A 17,471-nucleotide genomic window follows, 5' to 3' on the forward strand; every position below is an offset into this window, starting at 1 on the left:
TGTGTGTATATATGTGTGAGTGTGGCTCGCTGCCTTGGGTTTTTTATTTCATTTACATAATCAGGCCCAGACGCACTCTGACAGATTAAATGACACTGAGACGACAAATAAATTAAAAACATCTTATTCCCTCTACGGGAAAAGCTGTCTTGTGTTACCTTCAATAATTACGATAATAATCGTTACAGCCGCGAGCAGTGATGAACAGGACATAGGGAGGAACTGATAACACTTTTTTCCCAAGATAGAGTACAAGTAAAAGTTCTTTTAAAGGGACTTGATCATGCAAATTAATCCTGCAATTTTTGATTTATTGAAAAGTATTGAAAGTACTTGATGACACAGCTCCGCCTCCTGTTTGTATTTGTTTTTTTTGTTGTTGTTTTTTTAATACCAGCACTTCTCATTTCACGGGAAGTATGTGACGACACTTCAGCAAATTCGTGAGATTTTAAAAGGGTTTCTGCAGGTTTCAGCAAATCTATATTCATGCTTTTTAATACTGTGACTTTTTTTTTCTTTTCAAATTAAGAACATAATAATTGGAACATGAAGCAACTCAATGCTAAACTGTATGAAAGTGCTAAACATTGGATGACTTTATTGAGTTAAGTTGTAGCCAGATGCACATTTTCATTAGTGACACAATTTTCTGGCAGACGGGACAGATACAAAACAGATGATTTTGCATAATCTTCTTTCTGGAGTTGCTGAAGAGAATATGCGGTCAGATACCGCAAATGTCTTTCCAAAGTTTACAAATTCAAACATGGTTGCTCAGGACTCTGTTTTAAATCTTTATATCGCATCCAAAACACTTTGCCCTGGTCATGGAGTGCAGTACATGGTTGGGGAAAGAAAAAAGTCACAGAGGGTACATAATTAAAAAACGCTTGAAAAATCAGTTTTAGACCATGTACACATTTGTATAGAACCCGTGTAAAAAGTTGAAATGCTAACCTTGACTTGAAACCCTCAATGCAAAAATCCTAACCTTGATTTCAAACCTATGGTTGAAACCCTAACCCTTGTTTGTAAGCCTCACCCTGTCTTAATACCCTAATTTAAAACACAAATCATGTCTTGAAACCCTACTACAAATCCCTGACCTTAGTTTCAGGGTCTTGAAAATGGACTTTGAAAGCATAACTTTCAGTCCTAATCCTAATTTGAAACTCTACACCTCGTTTAAAACCTTCTTGAAACCCTACTTCATAATATTAACCCTATAGAGTGAAAGCCTCAACATGGCTTGAAGCCAAGAAAGAAAGCCTAAGTTCATACACAACCTTGAAACCCTTACCCTTTCTTGAAGCCCTAACTTGAAACCTAAACCAGGTCTTGAAACCATACTTTAAATGAATAAACTTGGTGTGAAGCCCAACTCCTTTTTTCCAAGCCTCTTTGAGACCCTAATTTCTAACACCAACTGTCTTAAAACCCTACTTTGAAACCTTACCCCTGTGAAACCCTAACATCTATTTAAAACCCCAACTTTCAACACTGACCCTAACTGAAAACTCTAAAGTTTGCTTGAAACTCAACTTTAAAACCCTAAGCCTATCTTGAAACCCTACCTTGATGTTCTAACCTTGGCTTTAAACCCTTCCTTAATTTAAAACCCGAACACTGTCTTGCAAACAAAAACCCTATTTTTATAACCTACCTGTGAACCCCAACCCTGTTTCAAAGCCCTAACTTCAAACCAAAACCCAGTCTTGAAACCCTACTTTCAACTATTAAACCTAGTGTGAAACCCTAACTTGACTACACTAACCCTGACTGCAAACCCTTAACCCTGACTTGAAACCCTACTTAGAAATATTAACCTCCTGTAGTCTTGGTTTTTAAGACTATTGTGAAACCCTGACCGGAAACCTTAATGTTGGCGTAAAACACTTTCTTGCAACCCAACTTTGATATGTTAATATTTTCTTTTAACCCTTCTGTGAAATCCTAACCCTGATTTACAACCCTAATCCTGTCTTGCAACCCTACTTGACCCAACTTTTTTTTTTTTTATTAAACATTTCCACTGCTTTTCACTGCAGGCAATGAGTAATAAAGAATACAGTATATTTAACCAGAATATTTTTTTTCGACCAAAAACCGAAAAAAATGGCAGCCAAGCAGCGCCGAGTGATGTCATAACCCCAGTGAGTTACGGCGCACTGAAAAGCCGGCCAGCCGATCGATATTCCGACGGGATTCTGGCCAGTAAATCCCAGATTTTGATTAGTCTGGGTAGTTAGCGACAATTAATCGCCAGCACCAATAAAGTCTTTGGGCTTTTTATGGGGCTAATTAATTAAAAAGAAGAAGGAAGGGACCTCGGCGGCCGTAGAATGTTGTGGCGCGGTGAAGGGCGGAACAATAAGACATGGCTCCTCCTTGGGTGCGTGTGTGTGTGTGTGTGTGTGTGTGTGTGCGTGCGTGTGTGTGTGCTTGGTAATCAAACACAATGATTCCCGTCTTTACACCATCACAGTAAATCTGGGAGGCAACGAGAGACATTTGTCATGTAGCCCTGCCTTAGCTTTTTCATTAGAAAATGGCTGACACTGTGTCTTAATAACGTGTGTGTGTGTGTGTGTGTTTTAGAATTCCAGTGTGTAGGGCAGACATTTTGAAGGATAAGGTAACAAAGAGAAGAAATAGTGACTAGAATATCGAAGTCAAAAGTTAGAATTCAGGTTTGACTGCCATGGTAGGGTTTTAAGCAAGGGTTTCAAAGTAGGGTTTGAATTCAGATTTGGGTTTTTAGGGGAGGTTTGAAGATTTCAAGTCGTGGTTAGGAATTGGAAGTGGGAACTAAAGTTAATGTTTGAAGTCATGGTTAGGGTTTTGAAATCATGATTAGGATTTCAAGGTTGGGTTTTTAGTCAGAGGGACGTTTCACACTAAAGCCGTGTGAGGTTTCAAGCCAGGTCTTATGTTTGGAGTTTCAGAGTAAGGTTTGAAATCTGAAACCTAAATCTATAGCATTTCAAGTAAGGGTTAAGGTTTCAAGTTGGGGTTATCAAATGACGTTTTACCTTTGTGCCGTGTTTTGTCCAATCAAAACATTTCATCTGTACATCAAAGGCACTTCACATCAAAGGGAAGGTATTGAAAAACACTAGGGAGCTGAAATTTCACTCAGATGGTGACAACATGTCAGTTCCACGCAGCACGAGAAGTAGCTGTCACAGTTTGCCATCCCTTGGATTCTAGTTAGGAGTTTTAACGTCATGTTTAAGATTTCAAAGTAGGGTTTTTGGTTGGAGTTAGTGTTTGTGTTTCAAGTAGTAAGGTGTAGCGTTATTTTATGTTTAGGTTTTCAGATTATGGTTTGAAGTCATGTGTAGGGTTTTATGTCATGATTAAGGTTTCTAGTTCAGGGTTTTAACGTCATGTTTAAGATTTCAAAGTAGGGTTTTTGGTTGGAGTTAGTGTTTGTATTTGAAGTAAGGTGTAGGATTATTTTATGTTTAGGTTTTCAGATTAAGGTTTGAAGTTATGTGTAGGGTTTTAAGTCATGATTAAGGTTTCTAGTTAGAGGTTTTAAAGTCAGGTTTAAGATTTCAAAGTAGGGTTTTTGGTTGGAGTTAGGGTTAGTTTTTGAAGTGAGGTGTAGTGTTATTTTATGTTTAGGTTTTCAGATTAAGGTTTGAAGTCATGTATAGGGTTTAAAGTCATGATTAAGGTTTCTAGTTAGGGGTTTTAACGTCAGGTTTAAGATTTCAAAGTAGGGTTTTTGGTTGGAGTTAGGGTTTGTGTTTGAAGTGAGGTGTAGTGTTATTTTATGTTTAGGTTTTCAGATTAGGGTTTGTAGTCATGTGTGGGGTTTAAAGTCATGATTAAGGTTTCTAGTTTGGGGTTTTAAAGTCAAGTTTAAAATTTCAAAGTAGGGTTTTTGGTTGGAGTTAGGGTTTGTGTTTGAAGTAAGGTTCAAATTAATTGAATTCATTCTTTGAAGATGGGGTTTGAAAGTAGGGTTTCACTCCAGTTTGTGGGTTTCAAAGTAAGTTGTTAAAATCAGGGTTACGGTTTCAAAATAGGGTTTTAAGTCAGGGTCATTGTTTCAAGTTTCAAGCTGGAGTTTTAAAGTTGAATTTTGTGAAGCTTTTAAAAGTAGCAAAGGATTTGAAAGGGTTTGTTTTTGGGTTTAGCAGTCTGAATCCTGAATCTTTCACCCTTCCATTTTTTCGTTTTTTGATTGTTTCCAAGATGAAACCCCCTCTCTCGCGCGTACATTTCCAACCCCCCCCTTCACGGTGTTCCTGCTCAGCTGCATCCTGACCCGAGTTGATTCGCTCCGCAGCCTTTCCTCCCCTCGCGCCTCTCCCTCTCAACTCACTTTTTCATCCTGACCCTCCCCGGCCGCGCTCTCCTTGCCTCCCTCCATCCCCGTGATGACTTTCCCCTCCGTATTGTCCTTTGCATACTCTCCCAACGCACACACTTTGTCTTTCTCTTATCTCTCCCCTCCTTTTTTTTCTCCCCGGTTGCTCTCCCTCTCATCTTAGTCCTATCAGTGGCTGTCAGGGCGGCCGGATTTCCCCCGTGATGGAAACAGGCTGCGGGCCGGCTCGCATTGTTTTGAAAAAGTTCTGGCCGCCGAAATCTCAGATGCTCCTCGCTTTCTCTCACGGTGGGTGTGTGTCTGTGTGTGTTGCTATGGTGACGGGGTGAAACGCTGGCCGCAGAAAGGAGAAGGGCGGGGCCTTAAAGTGAAATCTCACCAAAATATGTAGTTTTAAAAAAGGACTTTCATGCTTCGGTCAGAATCGCCATCATGTAAAAGCCAGAAGGTAAGCAGAGCTGCGATGGGGAATCACAGAATAGCATTGGCCACACGTGCTGCGGTAATTATGACATCGGAATTACGCCTAAATAAGTTGTGATCGTACACGCAAAAATGCAAATATTTCTTCTTTTGGGTAAAGTTAAGATGTTTCTGCATGCTTTGCTCGAGTATAAAGTTTCTTGTGTGAAAATTTAGTGTTTTATTTGATCAAAACTTGCACTAAATAATAAAAAAACAAGTAGCTATATCAGGCAAAAATAAAAATAAAAATATTGCTATTGGTCCTGAAAAATTAGTTAATTAGAAAAGTTAAAATCGACATATTTTGTACTTTAATTCTTTAGAGCATTTAAAAAATTAGATTTCATTGAAATTTCACTCCTTAAATTGTCGTATAATTCAGAATCTGGGGGGTGTTCTTCAGACTATTTTTGTAGAGAACAAATTTTAAAAAACCTACACACAAATATATATATATATATATATATATATATATATATATATATATATATATATATATATATATATGCTATTAAAGAGTATTTTCCTTTAAACTGCAGTTACCCTATTTTTGCGCTTTGTGTATGCAATAGGCTTCCCTAAAAAATAAAAATAGTCGGACTCCCCCGAGCTAATTTTACCCATGCACGTCCACGCAAACGTCTTTGGCAAGCTACCATTTTGTAACTGTAACTTTAAACATGGCGGCCATTCCGAGGGATAAACGCATATTGAAGTGTTTAAGGGTTCTGCTTCAAAGTGTAAGAGAGAATTGACCCAAATGAGTCGGGAACTAAAAAAAATGGAGAAAATATAATCGGTCTGAAATGACATCATAGTTTGTATAATCCCGCGTGCATGTCAGCATAGTTCACTCATAACCATTTCATATGGGAAGAAGTCATGAATAGATGAATGAGGAAAAGCAGAGATTAATATTTAAGAATATGCTACGAGGACAAAGAGCTTAGAAATCTTGTCCTCATTTCTCCAGTCTCCCAAGTAGGTACTAACAATTTTATCGTGGCGTTTAAACGGAGTCCATTTATTTAGCCATTTTTTGCAGCAAAAATGTCATATTTTGTCGATAATTAACTCTTTTTGTGTCAGCCATTTTGAGACACTCTTTGAGGCGAATTGAAAATATTTTTAAATAAATATCAATAAGTAATTGGGGTTGAACGTCAGGACTCTTAAAACAATTTTTGAGATTGAAGGAGTTAATTTGGTAACTAAATTTTTTTTCACATACAACTGATAAATTTAAAAACACGTTTTCTCACTTTCTGTTGACTGAAAATTGGCATCACACATAATGTGCGGAAGGCTCAGATAATGACCAATCAATCACGGTTTATGAATGTCACGTGACCATCAGTTGAGCCGTGATTGGTCGTTACCCGAGCCTTGAGCACAGGTGATGTCATTTGCAGTCAATAGCAACTTGAAAAATGTGCTGCTAAAGGTATTAATTGTAGATTAACAAAAAAAATGATTTTAAAAGACAAAATATTACCGCTAAAAACCCTAACCCATTCAATCCCAAAGGCGTATTTTTACGTCTTTGTGTAAATAGTTTCAATTGGATTTTTTTTTTTTTAATCTAAAATCAAACTTGTAAATAATTGTGCATTGAGTTCAGCAAATTCCTGATAGTGTGATAACTAATCAGTTGTGCCATGTTCAAATTTGTTTGTATGTTTTTGCCATACGGGTAAAATTTCAGCTCCCTAATGCCTTCTTTCAAAGCTTACCTTTTGATGTGAAATGTTTGATTGAAGATCAAAGGATTGGAATGAAACACCGCACAACGTGTAAAATCATTTAGCATGGAAATCGTCCAAAATGACTGAAGAAAATCCAGATTTTATGTTTATATTTTACAATTTAGACCAGTCAACAGACAGCAGTACCGTCTACATAGGAGTGGGATATTTTTCGAACATTTAAAATGGAAACACAATAAAAAAAAAAAAAAAACATGGCGGCGATAATAATTCCCTTGCAAAGACCATGAACCACATGGGTGAATCCAACCCATTATACCTGACTTTATTGATTGCCTCGGTGACATTGTGCAGTGGCGCATAAAGACAGTCGTTAAAAAAAAAAAAAAAAACAGGCACTGGTGCTGTTTTTTGTATATATATATATATATATATATATATATATATATATATATATATATATATATTTTTTTTTTTTTTTTTTTTTTCCCCCATCCTCCTTTCAGTGCCTCCCCGAGCTGGCCAGCGCCAAGGGACTGATTTACTCGTCAAGCAAGGTGGCGGGGGAGGACATTTTTAGATACGGCGCGCTGAAGATAGTGACCGGTAAGATGACCCAGACAGATGGAGTGGACGAGTTAACCTCCCGCTATTAAACCAGCGCTGATTTCTGACAAAGGGCCAGGGGGACAATGGACTGCGCTGCACTAATTACACACCCTGACACGGATAATAGAAAATGTACTTGCTCTTTACGGGCAGGGGAATATATCTGGGACTCTATTACTCCAAAACTAAAATCTATGTGGCTCCAAGGATTAGACCATGGCAGAGAACATTTTTTACTACTAAGGGCGATGTGGACGGTATACTGTGTACGTGACTTCTCTTGCATGCATGTAAGATTCAAGTTTAATTGTCATATGCATAGTAAGAACACACAAAGAAATGTTTATTCTGTTCACTTCCCTGAGAAGACTACATTCCATAATCGAGCAAATAATAAAGTAGGCAATACAACATAAACAAAAGAAACAGTAATACAGCAATAAAGTTGTTTATCTCTATGTGCTCTGCGATTGACTGGCAACCAGTTCAGGGTTTATTCTTAGGTAATTGTATAAATGATCATCATATTTTTATTGTTGCACATTTAGAAAAGTCTTACAGGATATAACAATTTATATTTTTATTTAACTCACCTTGCGGTCCACCTCAAATGTAACACTTAATTAATGTTGCGGGCCGCTGACAAATGAAAGGTGAGCCACAAATGGCCCTCGGTCCACAGTTTGAACCCCCCACCCTAAATCCATCCGAGTGTTTAAAAAAATAAATTTCATTGTATATACTGATTTCTTAACCTTGCCATCAAATTTTGGTGATGTTGAGTCATTCAGTGATTTAAGTAAACTAGTCTTTTTTTTTTCATTTTTAAATGTTACCTGTTTTGTTCATAAATGCTTTGGGGGTTGTGTCTTTGTATGAAGCTCATTTAGTTGCCTTGTGTAGGACATCTGAAATATTAATAAAGCTGCATTGTCTTTAAAAGTAATTTAAAAAAAAAACCATCCTAAAACAACTCAAAGGTCAGTAAAATGAGTTCAGCAATGGTTCATCTGCCCTAAATATAGAAAAGTATCAGTATCGCATACACTGCTTTTTACTTGGTATCGGATCGATATCGAAACAAGCAGTATCACACACCCTTTTTGTCGAATAAGACGTGTCAAGAAGAGAAAAGAATGTGTCCAAAAGTCAAATCAGCGGCGACATAAGTACTTTTCAACAACTTTATCAGCACATTTGTGTATTTGTAAAAAGAGTTGACAAGTTTCAAAAACAAAAAAGGGAGAACAAGCCCACTACCGTTGCGAACGCTGGCCGTCCCGCCACTGACAGTCAAGAGCGGGTAACCAGATATTCAAAAACAATACGTCATCCCACAATGCACCGCGCAGGCGCTCTTCCACGGCATTACCTCATCCCACAATGCACCGCGAATTTCAGAATCTTCTGGGGCGGGTGGGGAGTGGGTCGCCAAGGCAACGCGAGGGCGGCCCCGCCCCCGGTCTACGCCCTCCAGCCAATGGGAGAGCCCTGTCGTGACATCATGGCTATTTTCGGAGAGGCAGCGGCGGCATAAGGTTTGCCTCCACGCTTGTTCAAGTCAGACTATATACACGACCGCGCAAGGGAAACACCAACACACAGAAGCTGGGAAAAGTTGGACAACCACTCCCACCGGATTCTTGATATCAAAAGAAAAAGAGCTGGATATATTTCTTAGAACTTGACTGAAACAACAACACTACGAGTTATAAGTGTTGATTCACGTGTCGAAAGTGCGCTCTGAGAACTTTCGCCTGGACTTTTTCTGAAGTCAGCTGGTAACCAGGAAGTCGTTTATTTATCGTTTTTTTTTTTTCGGTTTCACTTCTATGTATACGAAGATGGAAACTACCTTCTACGACGACTCGCTCAACGGTGCCGGCTACGGATACAGCGGCCCCAAGGCGCTCAAGCACAACATGACGCTAAACCTGTCCGACCCCGCCGGTAGCCTGAAGCCTCACCTCCGGGCCAGAGCCGGCGATCTTCTCACTTCCCCGGACGTGAACTTGCTGAAACTGGCCTCCCCGGAGCTGGAGCGGCTCATCATCCAGTCGAGCAACGGGCTGATCACCACCACGCCGACGCCGACGCAGTTCTTGTGCCCCAAGAACGTCACCGACGAGCAGGAGGGCTTCGCCGAGGGCTTCGTGCGCGCTCTGGCCGAGCTCCACCACCAACACATGCCCGGGATGAGCGTCCCCTCGGCGCCGCCGCCGGTGACGTCCGTCGCCGGGGTGGCCGTGTACAGCGGCGCCATGCGCCCCGACTCGCCGGTTTACGAGGACTTGAACACGTTCCAGCCGGCGATCAGCACCGTGTCGTCTCCGAGTTACACCACCTCGGTCCCTAGTTACACCACCAGCGCCCTTAGCTACACTTCCACGGCCCCAAGCGCGTCCTTCCCGATTTACGCACAGCCATCCTCCTCCTCCAACTCCTCCACCTCCTCTCCTCATCTCCCCATGCTCTCCGTGCTCAAGGAGGAGCCGCAAACCGTCCCCGAGATGCCGGGCGAGACTCCTCCGCTGTCGCCCATCGACATGGAGAGCCAGGAGCGCATCAAGGCCGAGCGCAAGCGCATGCGCAACCGCATCGCCGCGTCCAAATGCCGCAAGAGGAAGCTGGAGCGCATCTCGCGGCTGGAGGACAAAGTGAAGACCCTCAAGTCGCAGAACTCGGAACTGGCGTCCACCGCCAATATGCTGCGGGAACAGGTGGCGCAACTCAAGCAGAAAGTGATGAACCACGTCAACAGCGGCTGTCAGCTCATGTTGACGCAACAACTTCAGACCTTCTGAACCGCGAGAACAAAACTTTTAAGTTGAACCCAAAAGTCCTGCGCCTCGTTTGGGATGACACAGCGCCGCACTGGCAGGAAGGACGGAAGGGGCTGTGCAAAAAAAAAAAAAGTACCCCAGTGCCATGAGGTCGGTCCCAGAAGGGACATGGCAACAATCCAGAAATCCTTTCTGTTTGTGTTGCCAAACTGGACAAGACTACTTTTCTTGCTTTTTGTGGATCAGTGGAGAATCATTCAGTATTAGAGCTGACTTGATATGAACCTGCAATGGACTTGTTTTCTTGCTGCAGCTCATCATTATTGGGCCAGCTCCATCTGGACACAAGTTCTGAGGGGAGGGGGGGGGACACACATGTCATCTGACTTCTTGAGTTACAACCCAACTTTTTCTTTATTGTAAGAAGTTAGAAAGAAAATTCAAGATTGACTTTGTTTAATGGGGTTTCACTCATTGCTATATGTATATAAGATCAACTCGGAGTACTTATGTTTACCATTTGTAATAAGTATAATTTTTTTTATGTTTGAAAGTCATCGATATTTAAGAAGAAAATAAACTGTCTAAAATCAATCCATGGTCTCTCCCTGTTTTCTTGGTGTGGGTGTGTCGTACAACAATAACGCATGTTGGAACATGTCGCAAGAGCTGACGGGTGTAGTACCTGCTAGTTAAATTCCATTAGTGTAAGTATTGATCAATCCTAGTGTCAAGCTCACACCCTGTTTGGAAAGTTCTCTAAACTGAACGTCACATGATGAGATTGAACATTTTTTGGTCAGGCTGTGTTGTGACACCTGTGGAATCTCACATATTTGACAAAAATGAGAAGAAAAAACTGGCTGGCCTTCATACTCTTACACCACATCCCATAGTATTGTGCTTCAGTCTTCTTATGCAAATAGAGAAAAACCCTTCATGGGAGGCATGTGAAACCGAAGAAAAATACATTGAAGGTAAATTTGAATAATACAGTGAAGATCAAACTATTATTAAGGCATTAAACGTTGACAAAACACTTAAAAGTATATGTAATTTGTCAATGAAGTTATTGAGCATTTCAACAGTCATACACTTTTAGGTTAACTGATATTTTATACTTCGTTTGTCAATAAAGACATGGATAAAGAAAAAATTATGAGACGATTTTTCATTAAATAAATCACTCTTCTGTTAATTAGATGCACGTATTTTTCCAAAACGTATAAAACAGTGATTTGAGGCAGCTGTGGGAATTATACAATTATACTCCATTGAATTTGCTCATAAAGATACATACACAGTCAACAAGGAAAACAAAAGTCTATTATTAACCAATTTTGGGTAACATACTCGCAAACATATTAAAATACAGTATATTGACTCTTGTCTGCTCCACCTTATTTGATGATACAAATACAGTTATTTATTAATAGAGTTCATAAAATTAATGTGCCCTCGTAAATTCTAATGGTGAAGACGGCTGAATAAAGTTGATAGTGTAGTGGAAATAAAACAGCATATGTGCACAATTAAACACTAGAGGGCGACAAAGTCCCATTAAGTCAACTCCCATTATGTCTGTCTTTACTTAACAATCTTATTATAAAATATTTTATCACGTTAATTTTAATACATTTAAATACACAACTACAAACATTTCATCCCTCGATTGCAGACACTTCGATTTTGCTTTTTCATCTGTATGTTCCTATAACAATAATTTGTTTTTGTAACCCAGCCCGTCATGTATTTACATTTTTAAAAATCTATACGTTATTAGTGTATGTTATCGTTCAAATATGCATATTTATACTGTATAATTTGAAATAAAAAAAATATATACATTTTATACACACATTTTTGGCTCTTTGAAGAAGAAAAAGCTCATACCAAACCCTTTTAAATTTGAAATGAGGCTCTTGGGCACTACGATTTATCCATCCCAGACTAAACAAATGAAATTAAGCTGATTCAAACAAATTCGGTGGATACAAACATTAATTAAAAATAATAAATATAAAATCACGAAAGCATCGGTCTTTAAACAGTAGTTAAAAAAATAAATAAAATTCCTCTAGTTGTAATTTGCCTACGTTTAATCATCTTCTAATCCACGCCTGCCTAATTATTATCCTTATCCGATTGCTGAAACGTGGGACCATATGACATCATTCCGGAAAACGGTGTCCTTGCCCTACCATATAAGGAGAGGGGCCGCTCGGAAGATCGACGTCATTAAAAAGAGGGCGTGTTTTACGGGAAGTGACTCCACTCGAGTAATCTCCTCTGGATACGGTAAATCCCGAGACGTTTGTCTAAGAGGTGGATTTCATGACAAAACGTGTGAATTCAAGAAAGCAGTGCTCCCATTTCCCTCCTTGAGGCCACTAAAAAAAAAAAAATCGAAGCATAGTTATTGTATTTTACTTAACACGATGTATGTATTTTGTTTAGATTGCATGTCATAATCATTGTTGCATTGAATTTCATGTAGTAATTTAACAATATCTATTAATGCTAAATAGATGTTATAGTTACCACATATTCGTAAGTATTTCACATTTCCTGGTGTAGAGATCATCACTTTTCCCAAATAATTTTGTACGTCTTGCTCTTTTAAATTATATTAAATGTAGTTGGATTATTACATAAATCAGATGTAATAATGATGCAGTTCACGCACGGAAACTATCAGAAAAATGTTCAATTCTGTTGCTGTTCTCGCGAGACTACAAGACGTTAGCTTCTCATTACGTTCACGTCACATGACATTGTTTACTTCCGCATTGAAGCCCCCCATCGTGTTCGTTCACCTGTTATCCGAAATGGCTCGAAACGAGGAGAAGCAACAAGGACGCTTGAACAGACTTTGGCTACAGAAAGAGAGAGAAGGTAACGCAGCTCGTAAAATAATAATAATTTGATCATTTGTAACTTAGTCGACGTTTGGCATCCCGTTACCTTCACCGTTTTGGTGATAATCCTCGCCCAAATTGACCCATTAACACGATTGAAGTGTTCATGTCTCAATTTGTAGGCAATTACATGAAATTTCAATTAAGTGTCGCAATTTTCATTACAGAGGGTCGACTAAACGACGTCAACGAGCGAAGACCCAAGCTGGTAATGCAACTTTGTTTTGAGAATTTAAATCGATATGGTCGGTGCTAATTCCTTTCTTAACATCACTCCTTAGTCTACTCTTAACTCGGCTTCCTCTGTGAAAAAATGGATACCCAGCATCAAGAAAGACCTGGAGTATTACTTGCAGGTAATTACTGGTAGGACTTTTCAACGTAAGAATATCTGGCATTTTCTTTGTTATCTCCTCTCAGCAATCCCAACTTGCACATTACCCCGAGAGAAAGATTGCAGAGTTCCAGCTGAAGATAGAGTCCTTGGAACGGGAGTACAAAAAATTTCTAACCAAGCTGCGAGTGCTTGACCCCACCTGCAAGCACAAACCTTGGACTCCCAGAGCTTATTGTAAAAGGAGAGCTGACGTGCAAGAGTCTACCGGCATCGGTCAGTGCACTCTGTTGAAACACTCATTTTAGATACTCACGAGTTGCAGAATTGAGCGACCAAGCCCCAACCTTATTCTCAAAACATTTACACGTTTTGAAGAGTTTAAACACAAACATAACCCCAAATTTATCTCGCAACATTGCATTAAAAATCACATTTATCAAAAATGATTAAAAAAAATCAGGAATCAATCCAATACTGCCGAAAGCGCTGCTGCTAATAGTTAAAAAAAAAGGGTCCCCAACACATGAGGTCGAACCGGCTCGCATGTCAACTTAGTTTCTTAAAAAGACTTGTAGCGCCATCTTGTGGTAGTCGTTATAAAGGCAGCTCTTTTCACCTTAAGTCATTGTGAATTTATGCAACTTAATTGTTGAAATGTCTCAGCATGTTTTTTGAACAACTTATCAGATTAGCTCAACATTGTAATTCATTTAATGCCAGCTGTTTTTGAAGTCTTCACTTGTCCCTTTTTGAGCATTTTAATCGATCATTCAAGACCTATAGTGTTCTAAATGAAGATAAGTTCCAAACCTAGTAAAAAAAAAGTTTGCGATTTCTGTTATTTGGTAATCAGCAATAGAAGCTGGTTTGGTTTCTCTGAAATCATCTGTTTCTGTTGACCATAAAGTAGAGAAAACATTTACGTAAAAAGAACCATATCAACTATCAGACTTGTGAGTATGGTAGCTATTTTTTTTTTTTTTTTAATGAAATTATGATTCAACAAAACATAGTTCTTGGGCATATCAAAGTCCAAAAGTCCATGAATCTGAAAATCAAATTGTTATTATAATTTTGATATTTTAAAAGTCTCTAAAAAATAATGCACGAAAAGGATTGTCCACTCAGCAATTTTCACCAGTTAAAATTATTTTGTCTTGATTTCAAAATTATTTTTCATGCGCAGATAATACTTTTTAAAACACATTTCTGTCGATTGAAAATGACACCAGACAGGCGTAAGACTCGGGTTAAGGACCAATCTCAGCTCAGCTTGTGAACATCACTTGACCTACGGGTGAGCTGTGGGTGGGCATTACCTGAGCATTGAGCGCTTGATGTCATTTTCAGTAGACAACAAAAGGAACATTTGTTTTAATGGTTTGTAGATTGATTTAGTTTTCAAACTTCATATAGACAAAATAGGAACCTATTCCTGCTGAAAATCGCCACATAAGTAGACAATCCTTTACGAACACTTTCAGGGGTGTTAGTTCTTATATTTTTTGACAGGGCTGGGTACTCATTTTGCTGAACTAAAATTTATATTTTTACGCTTTTTTTTTTTTTTTACAGTGAAAAGGTCAAAAGCCTCAACTACACCATTCAGCCACTCTGAAAGCAGCTTGCTAGCTTCCATCCCAACTGCAGAGTTGGCCTCCAGTGACCAAGATCAGCCCTTGGATTTCGACCGCTCACGTCTAGCGATGGCCGCGGCGGCCTTCAGAGGAGCATCAACCGATCAGGGCATCTCCCAAACGCAAAATCTAGCGAGAGTGCTTCAACGCTCCTTGCCCAACTTGGGTAACATGGCGGTAGAGGTGAGTTCAGTCGGACAGAAAGAAGCCACTGAAGACTTGGCTCAAAGGACAGTTGGGAACTCATCCCCGAGTCATGTGCTCGGCCTGGACTGTTACTCTTCTTCTGGAGAGGAGTCAAACACCTAGCTTGTTACATTTTGGACATTTGCACATTCTTGTTACCATTCTAAGACTACGTTGAACATGAAATACAAATCAAAAGTGATCATAACAGTTTTGGCTGCGCGTGTAATATGGTCTGTATTGGTGTTCACTGGAAGTGTTCAAGGTTTTATAGTGAAAGGAGACTTTGCGTTCATTATTTGACAGAGGGGCACCATATGAATGGAAAGTAAAATCGGACCTAAAATTGAGCCTTGTGGTATACCACAGGTCTGAGTAGAGATGGGTGAGCAGTGGTAACCTCCGGTGACCGCAATGGTTCTGAAAGATACAAATAAAACCGACTGTGTCTGATTTATTAAACTTTAGACCCTTTAAAACTTCATTTGTTTTAGTCCACAAAAATTCATCTAGTTTAAGTGTCATCTTTTGGATTATAGATAAAATCTGTTATCAAAAAAAATTATTAAAGCATATTTTTCCACCAAAATAAAGTGTCTCGCTCTCAAAAAAATAATTATAAATATTTGTCCACAGAAAAATATTAAACATAAAGCGTCTTGTTTTGGGGTTACTGTAGAGATTTCTCCACAAAAATAAATAATTCACTTAATTATTTATAAATATTTATCCCCCAAAACATAATCAACATAAATTGTCAGACCTGGTCTCAAAAAGAAATAATTATGAATAAATATTTGTCCAAAGGAAAATATTCAACTTAAAAGTGTCCTCTTTTGGGATCGTAGTAGATATGTGTTCACAAAAATAAATCATTAACTTCACAGGTAACAAGCGGTGGCAAGTTGGGTCCAATCATTCTAGTATGGGGGAGAATCTGTCTTTTTACAATAATGAATTTGAAAAACCGAATATAAAATGTGTTTGATGAACTTATATTGTCCTGAAACGAATAAATAATTATTTTAAAGGATTTTTGCATGTCTGATTTAAAACTTTGAGTCCCCCCCGAGGTTTCTTCAAGTACCCCCAATTGAGAACCGCTGCGATAGAAGTGTCCTGGCCTCTATTTTTCGCATTTGCATTCATTTCTACGTCCCCGTTTTTCATCAGCGCGGAAAAAAAACAGGTGTTAAAGTACCTTTCCGTGTCAGCGTTTTCTCGCTAATGCGCAAACACGACCGCAAGCCTCGCCGAAATTTGCAATGATTCATTGGCTCCCATCTACTCGCGAAGCCACTCGAGGCTTTCACACGGCATCTCCGCACTCGCGGAGGTTGGACTGGCTAACCATAGCTTCCCACCTTAGCGCGGCCGTTATGCCAGTGCAGCAAAGCACTTTCGGTAATTCTACGTCAGAAAAACCGACATTGGTCAAAGTCCGTGTTGTGCAGATGGAAAAGGGAAAATGAGTATTTTTTTCTCATGTAAAATCTCAAATAGTGAGCCACGAAAGTACGATGTCCAATGCAAAAGTGTGTGTGAGAAAATTGCAGGGTGCCCCAGGAAACAAGTTGACAGGGGGGCTCGAAGACCGCAATGAAGCGCAAGAGGAAGTCTCGACTTTTCTTGTAAGTAGGCCTTCGTCAGCATTCTCACGTTTGCTTGCATGGCGTGCCGCGTGAACGCTTAGCCACCTTTCACAACGCCGCCTGCATAACCGTGACACCGTTATCATTTGCGCACAAAGGATTGAATCGATTTCTCACCTATTTTGTACGTTTTAAAAATTAATTAGCGAATTTATCAGGCTAGAATTCGCAGCGTTATATAAGTTAAAGCAGCAAAAATTGAAAATAAAAAGTTACGGATAAGCCGCTTGTTGTAACATCAAATATTTACTTAGAAAGATGGTGTATATGGACTTATTTATTTATTAACACCCACAAAAAATTGAAAGATGGTATGGTCTGTCTTTGTAGCCTGTGAAGTGACGATGACACTTTGTCTGGTGTATACTGCCACCTACTGTCTTGAGGTGAAACACAAGTCAACATCAAATTTTCGGTTTGCTGACATAGTTTTGGCTGCCGCGCAACGAAATGTTGCAAAAATTGCAGGAAAACCAATATCATAACTCCTATTAAAATGCATTTAAAAAACTGTAATTATAAAAGTTTATATGGTCCAAAATTTGGACAGTGATTATTTTTGTACACGAAATCCGGCACATCCAGCTGCAATCACATCGAAACGTCAGAATCGTAGCATTTTGAAATTTAATATGTTTTAATCATCTGTTGAAAATTTCAGCTACCTAGTGTTTAACAGATTTGGTCTGTCCCATGTCAGCAAAAGGGGGAAAATATTAAAATATTGATATTTTTTTTCCAAAGTCACAGTGCGTGTTTGTCAATTTTGTGTTTTTAATTTAACTCAAATGATAATCGGTATGCTTTCATAAACGGATTAAAGAATATTTTCT

General features: G+C 39.1%; 2 protein-coding genes across 2 annotated transcripts; both read left to right on the forward strand.

Moving 5' to 3' along the window:
- Nucleotides 1-8,645: 8,645 nt before the first annotated feature.
- Nucleotides 8,646-10,502, forward strand: jun (Jun proto-oncogene, AP-1 transcription factor subunit). The gene has a single exon (XM_088426123.1). It carries the CDS (start codon nt 8,958-8,960, stop codon nt 9,927-9,929), a length of 972 nt encoding a protein of 323 aa, XP_088282249.1. The 5' UTR covers nt 8,646-8,957; the 3' UTR covers nt 9,930-10,502.
- A 2,141-nt stretch (nt 10,503-12,643) lies between these two features.
- On the forward strand, nt 12,644-15,194 carry LOC148416851 (uncharacterized). Its single transcript, XM_088426443.1, has 5 exons — nt 12,644-12,803; nt 12,994-13,034; nt 13,108-13,182; nt 13,247-13,436; nt 14,739-15,194. The coding sequence occupies exons 1-5, from the start codon at nt 12,677-12,679 to the stop codon at nt 15,107-15,109; spliced, it is 804 nt and encodes a 267-aa protein (XP_088282569.1). The 5' UTR covers nt 12,644-12,676; the 3' UTR covers nt 15,110-15,194.
- Nucleotides 15,195-17,471: the final 2,277 nt, after the last annotated feature.

This window comes from Hippichthys cyanospilos, chromosome 10 (genome assembly GCF_059441005.1).
Source record: "Hippichthys cyanospilos isolate Australia breed blue-spotted pipefish chromosome 10, RoL_Hcya_1.0, whole genome shotgun sequence".
Lineage (NCBI taxonomy): Eukaryota > Metazoa > Chordata > Actinopteri > Syngnathiformes > Syngnathidae > Hippichthys > Hippichthys cyanospilos.